Here is a 17643-nt window from a genome sequence, read left to right as displayed (position 1 = left end):
GGCTTAATCATGACTATGATGGCCAAACCAGATTCAGCCAAAAACATTGTCTAAAAGGCGTCTGGTGCTTGGTTTCTTGTCAACCACTTTAATTAGGTGATTTCTTATGTTAATAGCACGCAAATACTGTGGCAGCATTTTAGTACTGAAACATCGCAAGTGTATTTGTGCAATTAGATTCCACTGCTCTCAGTGTCAGTATTCACAGACCTGTAAATTTGGAGGGAATATTATATTACTCATCACTCTGTTACCTCTGCTTTAAAAAAAGTGTACTTGCAGTTATAAAAGTGTCAAAGCATTGCACATTTGCTCTGACTTAGAATAAGCTACATGGTGTGGTTAACAGAATAGAGGCTGTTATATAGAAAGTGCTGTCTGTGCAGCACACTAGTTAGATCTCAGGTCTTCTTCTAATGACTCATTTCCTGGCCTGATATATAGATTCAGAAATTATTAAAAAGAGCATAAAGGTCACAAGATCAGAAACGAAACTGAGTGTTATATTTTGAAGTCACGCAGTGAGTGTTAACTGCACCTTTAGGCTCCTCAGTGTGCATGTGCAGGATGTCCTCTGACACAGGAAGCCTTGTTTTAAAACTCAGTGGAAGTGGAGGGAGGGAGGAGACCCACTCAGTGGGGGTGGGTTCTGTTGTGGTAAAGCAGTCCAAGTCATCACGTCACATCTGATGCCTCTCCTCCTCTCCCTGCTCTCCCGCTTCATCCGACCTGTTTGCATGTCTCTGTCAGCGCCGGCTGAGGAGCTCGTGTTCAGCACTCAGTGAACTCATTGACCTCAGCTCTGACGGCAAAAACATCTCACTGTGTCACCCTCCCCATCCTCGCTCCGAACTCTGTAACCCCCTTCAGCTTTCTTTTTCTGTAGAAACTTCTCATTGGTGCACAGCTCGCTGCTTCTGCTGCGCTCTGAGGATGAGACAACGCTGCTGTTGATGTATAGAGTGAGGATGAACCCTCAGCGGTTCAGTGCCTTCATATGGGGACACTCAGCCAAAATAATACACATCCTAATTTTAGCTTGGCTGTAAATCGTCTAATCGTCTTGCTTTGTAAAGTTTATAAAGTTGCTTTTTATCATGTTAAAGGGATACCTCAGCATTTTGGTAAATTTGCCCATTGTCTTAGTAATAGGTTCGTTTCCTTTAGTTGTTGGTGCAAGCTGTTTTATGTATATCCACAAGGCAGGTGCTTAAATACAATGTGGAGCTGCAAAAAAGGTGATTGGCTTGTGGCTTTGGAGGCCAGGGCTTTGTGATAGGTCAGTTATGCAGTTGAGACAGTGTGCAAAGGTATTCCTTGGGAATGTACTGATTCATGAGTTCAGCGCTGGTACTGGCTAATATCGGCAGTGTCGACAAACATCAGCCATCGGTAGATAATGTAGCATGAGCAGATATCAGTAGCCAATGCTTATCTGTTTGGTAAATCTAATGACTGAATAAAAAGGAGATTTTTTTTTACCATGCGGAAGAAGTCACTGTTATCTGTTTTTATGGTCAAACTTCACAGAAAATGTTGTCACCAAAAGAAATGGTGCAAAAATCTAAAGTTAAAGAGTCCTTATAAAATGTCAACTTTTCTATCATCCAGTCATCTCTGTGTTTTTGTTTTGACACTTCAACTGAAAGATGGAATAAAAACCTCCTAAACAGGACCGGCTGTTCTTCTTCTCCCTGCAATGTACGTCCATGTGGTCTCACTTGTCCTTGTGCGAACATGTATACACCTAAATCCTCATTCAGTCCATTTCAGTAATGGTATGTTATGAAACCTGAAAAGCACACAGTGGCGTCTCCTGCGGTAATACTCTCAGAAAGAAACACGGATGGTTGGGGAGGTCATGCAGGACATAGATGTAATGTACAGTCTGGTCTCTGTAAAGAACACAGTCTTTCTAATATGAAGCCCGTTTCTGCTCTGGGTGGTGGGTACCATAAAAGACCAAAGTGTAACACACGAGCAGGGAATTCCCCCGAATACTCATGTGAGAGCAAAAGCAGCTCCCTGCAGTTACTGAAGCCAGATGTCCCCAACCACAGCATTCAAGAGGGATGCACACAGGCTGGAGATAAAGATACTCACATGAAACAATAGACGGATTGTCTGAGGGTGCTTTGGGCAAATGCACTCAGAAGAAGGGTTGACACCACACCAGATTTTAAAACTTTGATACCCTCCTAGTAAAAACAAAACATGATTGATGTCTGTTTCAGCACTATGGGAACAAAATTTAAGTCCTAGGCAATTAAATTTGAGTCATTTGTCATTTTAATTACTAACGATTTTAGACAAGCTCCTGCACACTGTAATATTTTACATAGCCATATACACTATATGGACAAAATTGTTTGGCCACACCTGTTTTTATTGTTTAATTAAGGTGTTTCAACCAGACCAAAGTCCAGTGTCAAACATCAGATGAAGCGGTGTAAACCACACTGACCCTGGACTGTGGAGCAGTGGAAACGTGTTCTGTGGAGTGACAAATCATGCTTCTCCATTTGGCAGTCAGATGGGTGAGTGTGGGTTTGGCGGATGCTGAGAGAACACCTGCCTGACAGCCTTGTGCCAAAGGTGAACTTTAGGGATAATGGTATTTGGCTGTTTTTCAGGGTTTGGGCTCGGCCTCTTATCTTCACTAAAGGGCAATCTGAATGCTTCAGGATACCAAGACATTTTGGGCAATGCTATGCTTCCAGCTTTGGGGCAGGCCCTTTCTGTTCTAACATGACTGTGTCCCAGTGCACAAAGCAAGGACCATAGACATGAGTTTGATGAGTTCAGTGCAGAGAGAACTTGGCTGGCCCGCTCAGAGACCTCAACCTCATTGAGCAACTTCGGGATGAACAAGAATGGAGATTGTGAGCCAAGCCTTCTTGTACAACATCAGTACATCAATGTTGTACAGAATGAATGGGCACACATTCCCACATAAACACTCCAAAATCTTGTGGAAAGCCTTCCAATTAGATTGGAGGCTTATTTAGCTGCAAAAGGGGGGTGGATAAATACTTTTGTTCATATAGTGTATGCTCAATTGCAGCAGCTTTCAGTAAAAGTATGATTTAAAAGTGGAACTGTTTGAAAAAATAGAACTTTTTGATTGTATGAATCATTTTAAAAGCATTTACATATGTGGTATTATTGACGTGTCAAACTTTAATCTCCTATTCTGATCTTTGCATCCGATTTATGGTTTTTCCATGTTGTTTACTTTCAGTATGCTGGGGCAGAGGTGTTTCAGCAGGTGGAAATCTTTGCCAGGGCTGCAAAGATAAAGCTCAATGGAGATCACAGGAAACCCATGATTATGGACTATAAATGTGTGTGTTATCGGGGGCTTTCAGAATAGCTTTTAACCTAAGTCTGTAAATCATCCTTGGTCTGTGATTTGAAATGTTCAGTAGTGCTGAGAAGAGCTTCTTCTCTTTGACACCTTCATTTATCTTTTCCATCTTTTTTATTTAGTAACAGGATGTCCTCAAAGGTTACCAGTACTGTAAATTAAATGGCACCACATTCCCATACATCCCTCACTCCATTGTTAAAGCAACCAGTGTCTTTTTCTGGTGAGAGAGAGGAGGGAGTAAAAACCCTCCATAGACAGTGTTATCAACAGAGGAGATAGTTAAAAGCGTATTTAAACTTCCTCCAGAGGGTTTAACGTCGGAGTCTTTAACTACAGTTTCCTTCTCTGCTCTGTGTGGAAAATGAAGGATGTTTCTTTCATTAAGCCTTTTTTCTTATTTCCCACTGAAGAGCAACAAGAATTGAATGCCCCAGTCTTCTTTACTGCAACAAAGAGTTGATCTTTATTTGAATAAACAATTTTATTGCCTTAAAAGTATAGATAACTTACATAAACTTCTCTCTGTTCCTGTTTAGAACTCCATCAGACACAACCTGTCCCTGCACAGCCGCTTTGTGCGCATACAGAATGAAGGGACGGGGAAAAGCTCCTGGTGGATGCTGAACCCAGAAGGGGGAAAGAATGGAAAGTCACCTCGACGCAGAGCCGCCTCCATGGACAACAACAGTAAGCTGGCTAAGAGTAGAGGAAGGGCCACAAAGAAAAAGGTACAGTTCCACTTTTATCAACATGTCTGCTTTATTACTTACATTTTTAACATTGTAAATGGTTAAACCAAACATTTCCCCCCTCAGCTCTGCTAACTCTAGGCTCAAAGAGTAGTTTCAAATTTTAAAAATCCTATTGTTTCCTTTTTGCCCTAGAATTAGAGTGACATCAGTGAAAAATTTGTTTGATTAGAAATGATCTATTTAGCTTTGCGAAGACTATAAACAGGGAAGGAGCTAACCTAGCTCTGTTTAAAGGGTGATGAAATTTTAAAATGTCCTGAAACTAGAGGTCACTAAAAGGCATGATAAATAAATTGTAAGTTATGGACAATGCATGTCTGTCTCCATCAGTTGTACAAAAATAAAGCAACAATATCTCTGCGACTTGACCAGACTTATTGCCCTGGTGAAGTAATTGGAGTCCAAACACATGTAGGCTGCAGCACACATTTAACTGACAGATAAAACATCAAAGATCCCTCACAAATTTCTTGCAGAAACTCATTCATGGAAAATCTGGTGATTACATTGTTGGTTTGCAAATCTAGGCGAGAACGCACCAAGGAGTCGCATTTGTCAACAAAGCTGTCCATCATGACATCATGTCTACTTTTTATCACCAAACAACCCTCAATCCAACTGATGTTGTGGGCACTACCAGTGCCAACAAAAAAAGTAGGGCTGTCAAAAGATTACATTTTTTAATCACAATTAATCTCAGGATTTCTGTAGTTAATCACGATTAATCATACCCTTTTTATCCCATTCAGAAATGTCACTATAATGCATTCAAAGCTGTTTATGTGTCCTTTTTGGATCTTTCTACTGTCTTAAACTAACCGTTAATTGACTTACTGATCGGACACAGACCTGCTTTTATAGCTAGACTGAAGACTTATCAGTGGAAAAAGGAACTTGTTATGGATTGAGAAGGAAATGAGTGAAGAGTAAAGAAGATGAAGTGAAATGAGGCATAAATAAGCAGTGGTGGAGTTACTGTTACATCACTGTGGCTGCAGGGAGACGCTGCAGTGGCTCAACCAAAGTTTGTTGAAAGGGACCATAAAGCATGCAATTAATCACAATTGAAAAATAGTGCACCAATTGTTGATCATAGTTAATCATGATTAATGCGATTAGTCTTGAGAGCCTTGAAATAAAGTAAAACGTTTTTTAAAAGCAGTTAATTGACTGAAGAAGAGTATCTCTACTTTGTTTTTAGGGCAGTAGGGTTACTATTTCTCCTCTGCCCAGTGCAAAGCTAGGCTGGGCACACAAAAGACAATTTTAAGCCTGAATTTAGGCCAGATTGGCTCCCAGTTTGTTCAGGGGAGCATGTCCAGCTTGTCCTTGTCACGACTGATAATTTGCTCATATAATCTTTAGAAATATGATTAAATCACTGCTGTCTATTTCATCACAGCCTCCTCCACCTTGCACCTTATGATTCTAAGTTGGACCACTTCAGATGAAATACCCACACCAAACAGTGAGAGCAAACAGACCGGGTAGCATCAGCAACTAGATGTAACTTTTACAACCCACAAACACAACTAAAGTTTAATCTTGGCCAAGATTTTACACTCATTTACCTGTTTTCTGTTACAACACACCAGTGTAGTCATGTTTGATCACATGAATTTCTGTGAGCCTCCAAGTGTGTGGAATCTCCACTGTGAAGTCGTTACTTCAAACAGCAGGTGTCACAGTCTGGCTGAATTGTCTAGTGTGTGCATTTCAGACAAATAACATTAGAAATCTGTTGAATCTGTCCTTATGTCTGTGGTTTTGCATGTCCTTAAAGTTGATTAAGATCTAAAAATCATTAAGCTGCAGGACATCTGCTGCAGCTCTTATAACTTCAGTATTAATGCTCTCAGACAAATTTTGTGAAAAATAATTGTATTTCATGGGTATCAGATTCCATCTTTTAATTCAGTTTAGGTTATTAATGCCTGAAAATTTAAGTTGTGTCAGTCTGTCTAAGTTCGATGTTTTTTGATCCATAGATGTCGCTGCAAGAAGGGGTCGATGGAGGAGCAGGCAGTCCTAGTTCCCAGTACTCTAACTGGATGGGAAGCCCAAACTCCCACAGCAATGAGGACTTTGAAGCCTGGAGCTCCTTCAGGACCCGCACCAGCTCTGATGCCAGCACCCTGAGTGGTCACCATTCACCTTTTCCTCCTGAACAGGATGACTTGGGGGAGTCTGACGGTCACATGATGTATCCTGGAGCGGCAGGGACCAAGATAACCTCCCCCCTGCCAAGCCTGTCAGAGGTGACTGGACCTCAACATGGCCAGGAGGTGGTAATGGAGAGTCTGCTGGATAACCTTAACGTGCTGTTTCCTAAATCCGCCCAGCTGGGTCCTGACTCCTCACATTCCTCTAACGCGGCCATGCATCAGAGCGGCCCCTACAGCTCACACCCACAGCAGGACTACCATAAATGTGTGTACAGCCAGGTGAGGATGAACTCCCTGTCCCCTGCTACAATGCAGACTGTTCCAGAGACTAAACCAGGCTTTGGGGCTTACGAGAACCAGTATATCTGCCCCGCTGGCCTCCTCAAAGAGCTGTTGACCGCTGATGCTGACACCAGCAGGGACATGATGCCCTCTAGTGATGCTCAGGTGGCTCAGGTTGGGAGGGCAGTCGGGTTGATGCCCACTTACGGCAGCCAGAGCCACATGAGGGGCTGTAACGGGGTTAAACTGTTGAATTCTCTACAGAGTCACCCAGTTCCTCGTGTGAATCCACAAGTTATACATAGCCAGGGTCCTTCAACCTCACGAGACTTGAATAGCTGTAACATGATCCCCCTGACCAGTCGGACGAGTCTCTCAGGGGCCCCTCCTCAAGTGAACAGCCTGAGGACATGCATGCTGCCGCCCCGAGGACGCCCAGTTCACCCTACTGATGTTTCAGCGAGCTCGAGCCGCAACAATGGCTTCAGGGGAGTAAACTCAGCTCACCATCACAGCCATCAGGAGAGGCTGCCCAGTGACCTGGACAACATGTCCATCGAGAGGTTTGAGTGTGACATGGAGACCGTCCTACATGACACCCTCATGGATGGTGGGGCACTTGACTTTAACTTTGACCCTGCAGCTGGGCCTCATGGGTTTCCCCAGAGGGTGAAGACCTCTACCCACAGCTGGGTGTCAGGGTAGGATAGATGGTGGATGAGAAACAGGTGAGTCTGACAGTTAGACTAAAGATACAGTAAACTAAAACCCCTTTCATACATTCACTCCTGACAATTTGTAGAAAATCTCAGAACAACAATTCACACAATCAGGGGCATCACCAGGATTACTGGGCCCCATGAAAAGATATCAGAGTGAGCTGCTCCACCACAGCCTAAGCCAACCCTGTGATCAAGTCCAGTTGCCCTATTAACAAAGATTTCGGGGGTGCAGATGGCATGGTGGTTTAAGGCTCGCCCCATGTACGCAAGCAGCCCGGGTTCGAATCCGATCTGTGGCCCTTTGCCGCATGTCTCTCCCCACTCTCTTGTCCCTGTTTCCAACTCTGTCCACTGTCCTCTATCGAATAAAGGCACATAATGCACAAATAAATCTTTAAACAAAAAAAAGATTTGGATTGAAAAATCGACTATTTCATAACAGAGATGTGTAATATTACTTCACCAAATATTGCAAGAAACTCCTGCAACTGACTGAATAAATGTCATCACTAAAACCCACTTAGTCATGTTTTTCTGAATATTACCTGCTGCCTTTACACACTATTCCCCCCTACTACCTGTGGAAATATCGCTTCAGGGTTGGCATAAAAAATCATAAAAGTTCTGTACATGTAGAAAAACGTTGCAATTCGAGGATATTTTCAGGAGTGTAATGCATGAGAAGCAGGGCCTTCAATCTTTAATATTGATATACTAACATATTGCTAATTTATATATTGCTAATTAATATATATGCATAATATAGCTTCAATCTTCAAGTGTTTTAATGTTTTTTCTTCATCAGAAAGTTTACCTCTGACAGTTTTTTCTGTTTCCTTGTACAGGTTTGTCTCAGCATCAACTTCACTCAGAGACTGGACGTTGAAATCCACAGAGGCATCACCATCTCTCTACAGAGCAACTGGTTAATTTGCAAACTAGCCATGTTTAAACTAAAATATATATATTTGCTTAGTTTGACTAATTTATCATGAATTATTCAAATAGAAAAAGCAGTTAAAAACAATACAGACTGAGATTGCCTTTGGGACATCATTAGGTTAGACTTTAAGTCTGAACTGCTCTGTTTACATGGGAAAGTGTCTGAAGAATAATCATCATACCAATCAGTGCAATGACTGTTTTGTCTAATCTGTGACAGGAATTTCAGCTTCAAAATAAGGGTCAAAATCAGGACAACAAGAAATGTTTGCATGTGTGTTAACCAGGCATGATCAGTGGGTTTACCTACAAGATAAAGCAGTGCATCATCTGCATAGTGACACATCTTCTCCTTGATTAAGTAGTAAATACAAATCCTCCAGGGAAAATGGACAATCTCAACAGCTATAGACCTTAATACATGATAGCAGGACATGTTATGACAACTTTAAGAATTTTAATTCAGCTTTATATCGCCACTGTAAGATCTGATATCAGAAATTTTGAGACAAACTTCACCTCTGAGATGACTAAATCAAACATTTATTTACTGTATGAAGGTATTTATTAACCTTTTCTTTTTGAATTGACTGTTAGATCCACACCTTTGTTTTCTTATAAAATGTTTGCTTATGATGTGTACATATTATAGACTGAATTGTAAATAATTTCACATTTCAAATGTGCCATATAAAACAGCTGACTCAAACACAGACATTGTGTGTTTCTATGCTGTAACAGTTCAGAAAATACAGCTGTACAGCACAAAAAATATGCCCTTCAATGTCACTGGGTCTTTTTTGGACTAAATGTCACCTATAAAAGACTCCCAACTCTAGTCTAGGATTACTTCTTTACACCAGGCAGGTCTAAGGCTAAGAGAATGTTTTAAAACAACGCTGAATAAACTGAAAGAAAACATCATGATCATGTTCAGATTTAAGGGAACTTTTTGAGTTTCTCACCAGACTTAAGCTGTGTGAAACAATAGGATTAGCTGTAGTTGTAGAGGCTGTTGTTTTAACTATAAATGGACTCAGAAATGAGATGACAGCCTTTAAAATTTAGTGTAAACAGCTCATATTTTAAAGTATTTACTTGCTGGCATACATAGTTGTTATGCACCAAAGAAATTCACTGCGCCTCATCATATCACCCTGATATTGTACATACTTCATTTTTTTGTTGTACATTTCATATATGAAGGTTTTTTTAATCTGATTTGTTAGGTAAAAGTGTATAATTATACGTGTAAAGTTTGTTTACAAGACTCAGTCCGAACTAAAACATGAAATATTTGAACACTCATACCTCAAAGTACTTTACCTCTCATATAGTGAAGGGATTTTTTTTTTTTTGCCATTTTCCTTAGTAAGTAATTCTTACGTCTTTCTTCATCTATTACATATTAACTTTTGTAAATATTTTGTTTTATATTTTGTATTTGAGAAGTACTGTTTGGACTTTCAAGTGTCTGCCTTTGAATTTTTAATGTGTTTTCTGTGTGTTCAAGGATTATAGCCAAGTTATTATAGATTATAGTTCATCCAAAAAGCCATTTGTGACAGCACTGAAAAAATGTCAAATAGTGTGATTTATATTATCAATTTCAAAGGAGTTTTTAAAAAAACTGCCATACAGCTAAATCTCAAGGGAATGAAGTAGGCCCTAGTTGACTTGTGTTAGTGAATTAGTCGTGTCAAATTATTGATGTATAATTGAAATAAAAATGTGATGGGAGCATTTTACAGTGAGTCAGGAAGCTACCCAAACAAAATATCTGTTACATTTCATTGTAAAATAAAGTGTTTTAAAGTCGCTTTTTTATGTGTTTTGGAGATTTCATTAGTGACACAATACAGAAATGTTTTCAGGAAAATGTAATGCAGCCTTGTTTTGTCATGAATAAACACCCTGTGTGTTTTTGAAGAAATGCCGTTTTTTGTATAACGAAATCAACGCATAAATCCCCATGTCAACATGCAATTAAAAGCAGAAAGAAACAAAGTTGTGTGTGTTCTTTACTTTCATGGCCTAAAACAATGCATTAAGTAATGACTACATATTGCAGCATAAGTGAATACAATTTTGGGGTTCCTAAATCTTGAAAAATTAAGGAGGTTTAAGGTTTTCCACACCGGACAGTTTTACTTCTCATATTTCTGTCTGCTCTGTCGTCTATCTACAGAAAAAAGGCATTTATCTTGAGCAACAAAATTCTGTTCAACAAGACACAATAAGACTAAATACCATTCAACAGGCCAAGATAGTCAACTTTGTCTATCATCTTCCCAGACGATACAAGATGATGCAATATGATACAATTCAAGACAAGATGATATGAGACGGATTGATGAAATACGATGCAATACAATACTACAGTGGTTCCCAAAGTGGGCCATGGATCGTGGGCCCCCCTACAGGGGGGGGGGGGCTAAGCAACAGCAGCTAATGACTTCAGCACTGCAAAAGAAGAGCAGTGTATTGATGTCACTTCAGATTCAACAATGTTATTACAGTTCAAGCCCAAGACATTTTCTGCTTTTTTGGATTGGATTGGAACAGGATTACATGTTCCTTTTTTAAACATCCTACCAGTGTGAGATAGGGTTTTCTGCTAAAAGAAATCAAGGTTGGACATTGGAAATGAACAGAAATTGGCAGTCTCACAGCTGTACCATGGACTGAAGAAGATCTGTAGCACCAAATAAGCTCACAGTCGTCACTGAAATTATTCCAGGACTAGGTGTGTAAATCAAAAAGATGTTCATTAAGTTTTGAGTTTCAGGGAATTGTTCATCTTCACAGTTTTAAAGCTCAACATTTTTAGGCTTTATGTTGTGGTAAATTCTAGTAAAAAGGAATTTGCATGCAAAAATCAGAATGCTGGTGTGTTAGTCGTACAATTACATGTTTTTGTATGTTTTTACATGTTGATATGTACGGTGAGGGGTGGGGGTTTGGGGAAACTGATATGATAAGAAACAAGACAAAACTAGATGAAATGAGATCAGACAATAACATAAAATACCATATGACACCATTTGACATGAAATAATACAAAACAAGACAATACAAAACGACATGAGATGATATAATACAAGAGGAAATGATGAAAGACAATGAAAGACAATAAAATACGATATGAGACAATACAAGACAGGATGATATAAGAAGAAGTGAAGATGAGATGAGATGAATATGATACGAAACAAGACAGAACGTGATCAAACATGGGATACAATGATACGATACAATACAATACGATTGGAGACAATATCAGATGACACGAGACGATGCGCTACAATACGATACATATGAGACAAGACAATACGATACGATACAGTGCGATGTTAACCTTGCAAAGCTGATGGATTTGCCTGTGTCTGTGTTTCTCACTGGCGAATCCATCTTGCAAAGCTCCCATCTGAACAGATTGAGCCCTGTAAGAGAGTGACAGGACCAATCAGCATCGTTTGTCGTGATGCTTTTGCCCTTTTCCCGACCGGATTAAGCAAGAGTCTTATCATCATGTGTTTTGTTGCTCCGATTGGCCCATAAAGATGTGAGAGACAGAACGATCGTCACCCTCAGAGTATTTTTTCTTTTCCAACAGACAACATGGTACAATATGAGACATGATGATGCGATACAGGACGACAGGATGTGAGATGATACAAGGCAAAGAAAGTGAAAAAAGGAGTACCCTCCAAACATTAAACTCCTTAAGGTGCACGACAAAAAAGGCTTACAAGAAAAGGAGACGTCAGCACTCAAAAATGTCCTTTTAGGTAGTTTTATTTAGGCAAGGCACAATGGACGACAGACCACAAGTTGGAACGCGTCCGTTACCTACCTAAAAGGACATTTTTGAGTGCTGTCTCCTTTTCATGATACAAGACAAGACTATAGATATGATACGAGATGATACGGTAATACATGAACTAGATGATACCAGACAAAACAGCATATATGAGATGAGACATCAGGAGACAATATGATACCATGTGATAATACAATATGATACGAGAAGATACGAGACAAGACACCACGATATGAGACAAGATGATACAGTACAATACAACATGAGACAAGACGAGATGATGCAATACAATACTATATGATGCAAGATGACACAAGATAATATGAGATGAGATTAGACAATAGCATGCAATACCACATTATACAATATAACACAACATGCCTCTTTTTCTTTATGTATTTTTGTTGATTGTCTTTGGCCACAAATGTAGGAAAGACATTCACTACAGGATTATTCACCTTAAATGGATTTTTGTGTGTAAACTTAAAATTAAAGGCTATTAAATACAGTGAGCTCTTCTTTTATTTAGCTGCCACTAAATTGTGTGCAGAAACATTTTTTCCACTGACAGACAATTATGAGTCATCAGTGTAGATATCACTTCTCACCACAGGCATCTATAAATGTTTCATCCAGGAAGTCAATTTTAACACCATGAACACCAGCGATGACAAATCTTCAGTCCAGGCAGAGGCAAAGACTGGTTTGACAAGGCAGGAGGTAGGGGCTGCTGCTCTTTAAGGATGCACACAGACATTACCTGTCTGATTTTAAAGTATTTCTATTCAGTGATACAGTCTACATGTGTTCTGCTCATTACAGTAACTTCTTATATTAAGTACATGGCTGTGCACAACATTACATGCTTTAAAGACCTGCAGGGACAGTGGGGGTCCCCAGTAGTTGGCATTGCTATTTCCCTCCTCATTATGTGGAGGGACCTCTGGTCTCTATGTGACCATTAAACCTCAGACTTATCCATTTTACCAGAAACTCTCCTTCACAAGTTAAAATTCCTCTTTGCTTCTCATGTTTCTGAACATTAATAAATCAGATTAACAAATCCTCTGGATACACGAGCTGTTTTTTAACTGAACATTTCATCAGATGTCCTGTCTGATCACCTCAGAAAGAGCGCAAAAGAAGAGTGTTTCACAAAAGTAGGTCATGCATTTGTTACAGAGCCTGTTTTTTAACTAGAGAGGCTGACAGGGCGTGCCCTAGTCACCGTACGTGATACCCAGCAGCCTCCGTTTAACCCCACTCAGCCACCCACCATGCTCCTGCTCATACACTTTATTGAGCGATGAGGCAGGAGACATGACCCCACAGTGCTGGAAACGACCACTTAGAGCGCCTTCATGGTCCGCCTCCTGCTGCTGAGCGTCTCTTATTGTGTGATTAATTGAGTGTGAAACAGGCTGTGTGTGTTAAACCGGCCATTAGAGCAGAAAGGTTACAAAAGCACGGTGATGATGTTACATAAAGTGACAGATTTTCTTTCAATAAGTTTTGCTTTCTGTACTAAAAAAAATGTAGAGTTAAATATTTTACACTAGGATGTTTTCAGTTTCACAGATCCTGCGTACACAAGACTCTGTAGATAATATGACCTTGTTTATTACCAAAAGTGCTCCTTTATTTGCTAACTTCAAGTTTGTGATGTTACCAAACATGATTAAAATCAGACGATACATTGTCTTATTTTTTGTTCTGTTCCTTTAAGTTTCAAATTCTTTCTCCAAAACCTTATACTACTGTCGAGATGAACGCTTTAACGCAGATCAGATGACCAATGCATAGTTTCTTCACGGTTTATTTAAATGTGTTGGATGCTGTTGTGCATTTAAGGGTGGTGTTCTCTTCATGGAGTTCTCCAGTGTCTCTTACCCCTACCACTCGGTCCTATCACTATGTTTTATGCATTCATGTCTATGGGAAGGGATGTCCAGATTCTTGTTTCAAATGATCATTAAATCATCAGCAAGATTTGAAAATTACTAAAGAACCTAATACTGTAATTTAATGTTGTTGTAATGCATTATGGTCCTTTTGATGTCTAAAACATTTTGAAAATTGCTTGTAGAATAAATGTCCGGTGTTGTCGCCACTTCTGTTTACATTGTTGTTGACAACTGCTTATGAAATGTCAGGAACTAAAAGGGTCTTAGAGCAGGGCTGTCCAATTTAGGGCCCGCGGGCCAACTTTGGCCCACGAGCGATTATTTTTGGCCCACTGCCCATGGTTAAATTTTTGATTTTTAAAAAAAAATATTTTCCCACTGCCAGCAGTCTAAATATTTCTTTCCATATTTATTTATTGTTGCACTTCCTCTCCTGACCACAAATAAACATTGTGTTACATTGGGGGTAAGGTGGTGCTGTTGAGCTCCCGTCAGCTCAGAAGCCCATAACCAGAGAGTGAGTCAGTGAGAAGATGCTGGGGTCAAGCTGGGGTCATGGCAGAGATGGAGTGTGTGAGGCCGTGGCACACTGATAAGAGAAAGTTTAAAAATAGCTGGGAACATGAGTACTTTTTTTTTTTTTACTAAAATTGATTTCAAGGCTTCATGCCTAATTATTAGTATTTGTGCCATATGGATGTTCAGTCATTTCAGGCTGTGAAAGGCAATAAAGAATAGTGTTATTCATTTTCAAAATTATTTTGTATGAGTTTTTATTTTGCACAATTATGCTATAGGCATATATAATTTCATGCACTGCAACACGAATGTTTAGTTTTGGCCCGTGACCCTCCACATCGATTTATTTTTGGCCCTTCGCTGAAAAGAATTTGGGCACCCTTGTCTTAGAGGAAGGTTTCACCACTAACCCTCATAGCTCCATGTAAAGGAGAAAGGTCTGGCTGAAGACCACAAATCTCAGACACCCCCTCTTGCAGACCACTACCATAAGGTAAGAACAGAATTTATTTAATTTCCTGTTAAAATTATTAATTTTTAAATTCCACTTAAGTCAGAAAATCTTGCATTTACATTCATGAAAAAAAAACACATTGCAAACATTACTAAGCGACATTTCATAAATAAAGTACAAAAAAAGGTCAAAGGTCTAATCCGGGATTAGAAAAAGTAAAGACCCATTTTGAAGTTACCTGAACGGTGGCTCACTTTGGTTTTGGTAGCTTAAGCTTAAGCTAATGTTGCTGCGCTAGCTATGTTGCAAACGTTACTACATCAGCCAGTGTAGTTACATTAGCTTTAGCTTTAGCAATGTGGGCCTTAGCAAATGTAGCATAAACTAACATAGCTTGTGACCTTTAGCTATGTTATTTATGTAAGCTACATTACCTACATTAGCTTTGTTAGTGTTGTTAGCTTTAGCCTCATCTACATTAGCTTAATTTGAGTGGTGTGATGGAGCATTACCTTTTTCTAGTAAGCAGGCTACTTATTTTACTTTATTAAATGTTAGCACATGTTAATCAGGTTTAATCAGATTTTACAGATCAGGCTTTTAACTTTTAGTATCCTTACCTAAACTTGTTTCCTAGCCTAAATCAGAAGTTAAAGATTTTATTTTGAAAGCTTTAGTGTGTATTTCTCTTCTAACAGAGGTGCAGTCTCACAGTCATGGTCTGCAAGTGGAGCATCCAGTCTTAATTTTGGCAGCTATTTTTAATTGTAGTCTTTAGATGAAACGTCCTTTAGTTTTAGTTCTGTTTCAGTCATTTCTACCCTTTGTAGTTTTAGTCTAGTTTTAGCTGACGTAAACTCAAGACATTTTAGTCTAGTTTTACACCATAAAAAGTCTTTTATTTTAGTCCAAGCATGTTTTTCTTGCCTAAATCTGTTACCAAATCACGGTTGTATGTTCTCTACATTCTGCCAGACCTGGGGTCCCTGCTTTCTACTGCTGAGAGGCAGAAGAGCTATAGATCCATTTTTCTTGACAGATTTACCCACAGTGGAGAAATATCATGGATTTTGAATATTCCACGAAAACTTCATTACATTTTAGTCTAGTTTTAGTCATCTTGATGAAAACTAAAAGTACTTTTTGTCAGTTTTAGTCATCACAGATCTACTTTTGTTAGTCATAGTCTAGTTTTTGTCATGGAAAAAAAGACTGTTGACAAACATTTTTAGTCGTACTTCTAGTCGATGAAATTAACACTGGGAGCATCTGAAATCTGCAGTCAGTGTCTTGCAGTTCAAAAGGCCAAGGGGACTCTCAAAAACAAGGGTTAGGGTAAAAGTTACAGAGGGGACTGACTCTTGGACAGCACAGTTGGAATTAAGGTGTGTTTAATGGTTTAATGGCTGTACTACTCATCTCTTTACATAGATTCTACATAAAATATAGAATCTGTTCTCATGGATATGTAATTAGTAACCATCCAGCGTCCAAAGCCTCAATTAACTGGTGGACTCGTAAAGTGAGGCAGAGAGGGCATTTGCCCCCCTGTTGTCCTAGTGCTTAAAAACACAGCAAAAGTGCCCCAGACAGAAAGACAGACAGACTGTGATGAAGTATGCTCTACGATGTCCTTACAGTGGACATGTCACCTGGATAGATGCAATGAATGGCCTTTAATGGCTCTTTAAGTCAACTAATGTCTTACTTTTTGGCGATGTTATTGCAAAATGAAGAAACAAATCTATTTTCTCTTAATGATGATATGTAATGATGATAAATACCAACTGTTCAACATTGTTGCTTCATGTACGGTAAGAGCCCTATTTTCCCAGCACGTTTGCCACCTTACTTCCTTTTCACCTGTGACCTAACAACACCTTACCCTTCCACCTGACTAATTTATCCACATGACTTGTTATCACCATCTAGTGTCCATATTAATTCAAGAAATAAACATTAAAAAACAAAAGTTTATGAGTAAAAAAAATATCTGAACTATTAGATCACAGTTATTTGAATAAAAAAAAATCGTCATTATTATTAAAGATCAAACAATTTTGCCTTGTGCTGTTGTGCTTTCTGCAGATGTCATCCCTGTTAAATACAAGTAAACCATAAGAAAAGTGGTTTATTTTTGTGCTCATTCGTCTCTGCACTGTTGTTGAAGTGAGATACTCAGTGAGGTCCAAGGATCAACAGTTTACATTGCTAGACGTCCTGTTCCTGCATGGATCAGCAAGTCTTTCCTGGAAGCTGTTTTACACGAACCGATGGCATAAATGGTCTATCGGAGAGTGTTAATGGTTGTAAGAATGCTTTCAAGATTGCCTTTAAAATGAAAACAAAAATGTTTGTGACTTTATATGCAGAGATCATCTTGCAGCCCTGAGACAGATTTGCACTTTGTTCCCAATAACTTCCTCATAACGCGTGGTTAAAAAGTGTTCTTGACAAAAATCAACGAAACCCCGATTAACTCTGAGGATGATTGTTTAATGCTCCTCAGAAGTGTTGGAGTCAAACGCCTCTGCCAACAGCTTTTCCCAAAGGTGAATGCTGGCCTGGAGAGGCCTCATAACAAGCTGGAGCTCTGCTAATTTATCTGTGTGGTTCCGGCACAAAGCGGAGAAATTATGTGGTTTGGGTCGCTGGAGCTTTGCTAATGTAAAACACAATATGCATGAGCACACTCAGCCTGAGACCTGCC

General features: G+C 39.4%; 1 protein-coding gene across 1 annotated transcript in view; it reads left to right on the top strand.

Moving 5' to 3' along the window:
* The window catches only part of LOC121519352 (forkhead box protein O1-A-like), a 34482-nt gene extending 24258 nt beyond the window's left edge, over positions 1-10224 (top strand). The window contains exons 2-4 of the mRNA XM_041802258.1: positions 3907-4098; positions 6111-7297; positions 8137-10224. Of these exons, the coding sequence (XP_041658192.1) occupies positions 3907-4098; positions 6111-7274 (1356 nt within the window). The 3' untranslated portion in view covers positions 7275-7297; positions 8137-10224. The remainder of the gene's footprint in view (positions 1-3906; positions 4099-6110; positions 7298-8136) is intronic.
* Positions 10225-17643: the final 7419 nt, after the last annotated feature.

The sequence above is a fragment of the Cheilinus undulatus genome, linkage group 12 (assembly GCF_018320785.1).
Source record: "Cheilinus undulatus linkage group 12, ASM1832078v1, whole genome shotgun sequence".
Taxonomy (NCBI): domain Eukaryota; kingdom Metazoa; phylum Chordata; class Actinopteri; order Labriformes; family Labridae; genus Cheilinus; species Cheilinus undulatus.
Note: the sequence above shows the minus strand (reverse complement) of the source record. Positions and strands in the feature narration are given on the sequence as shown.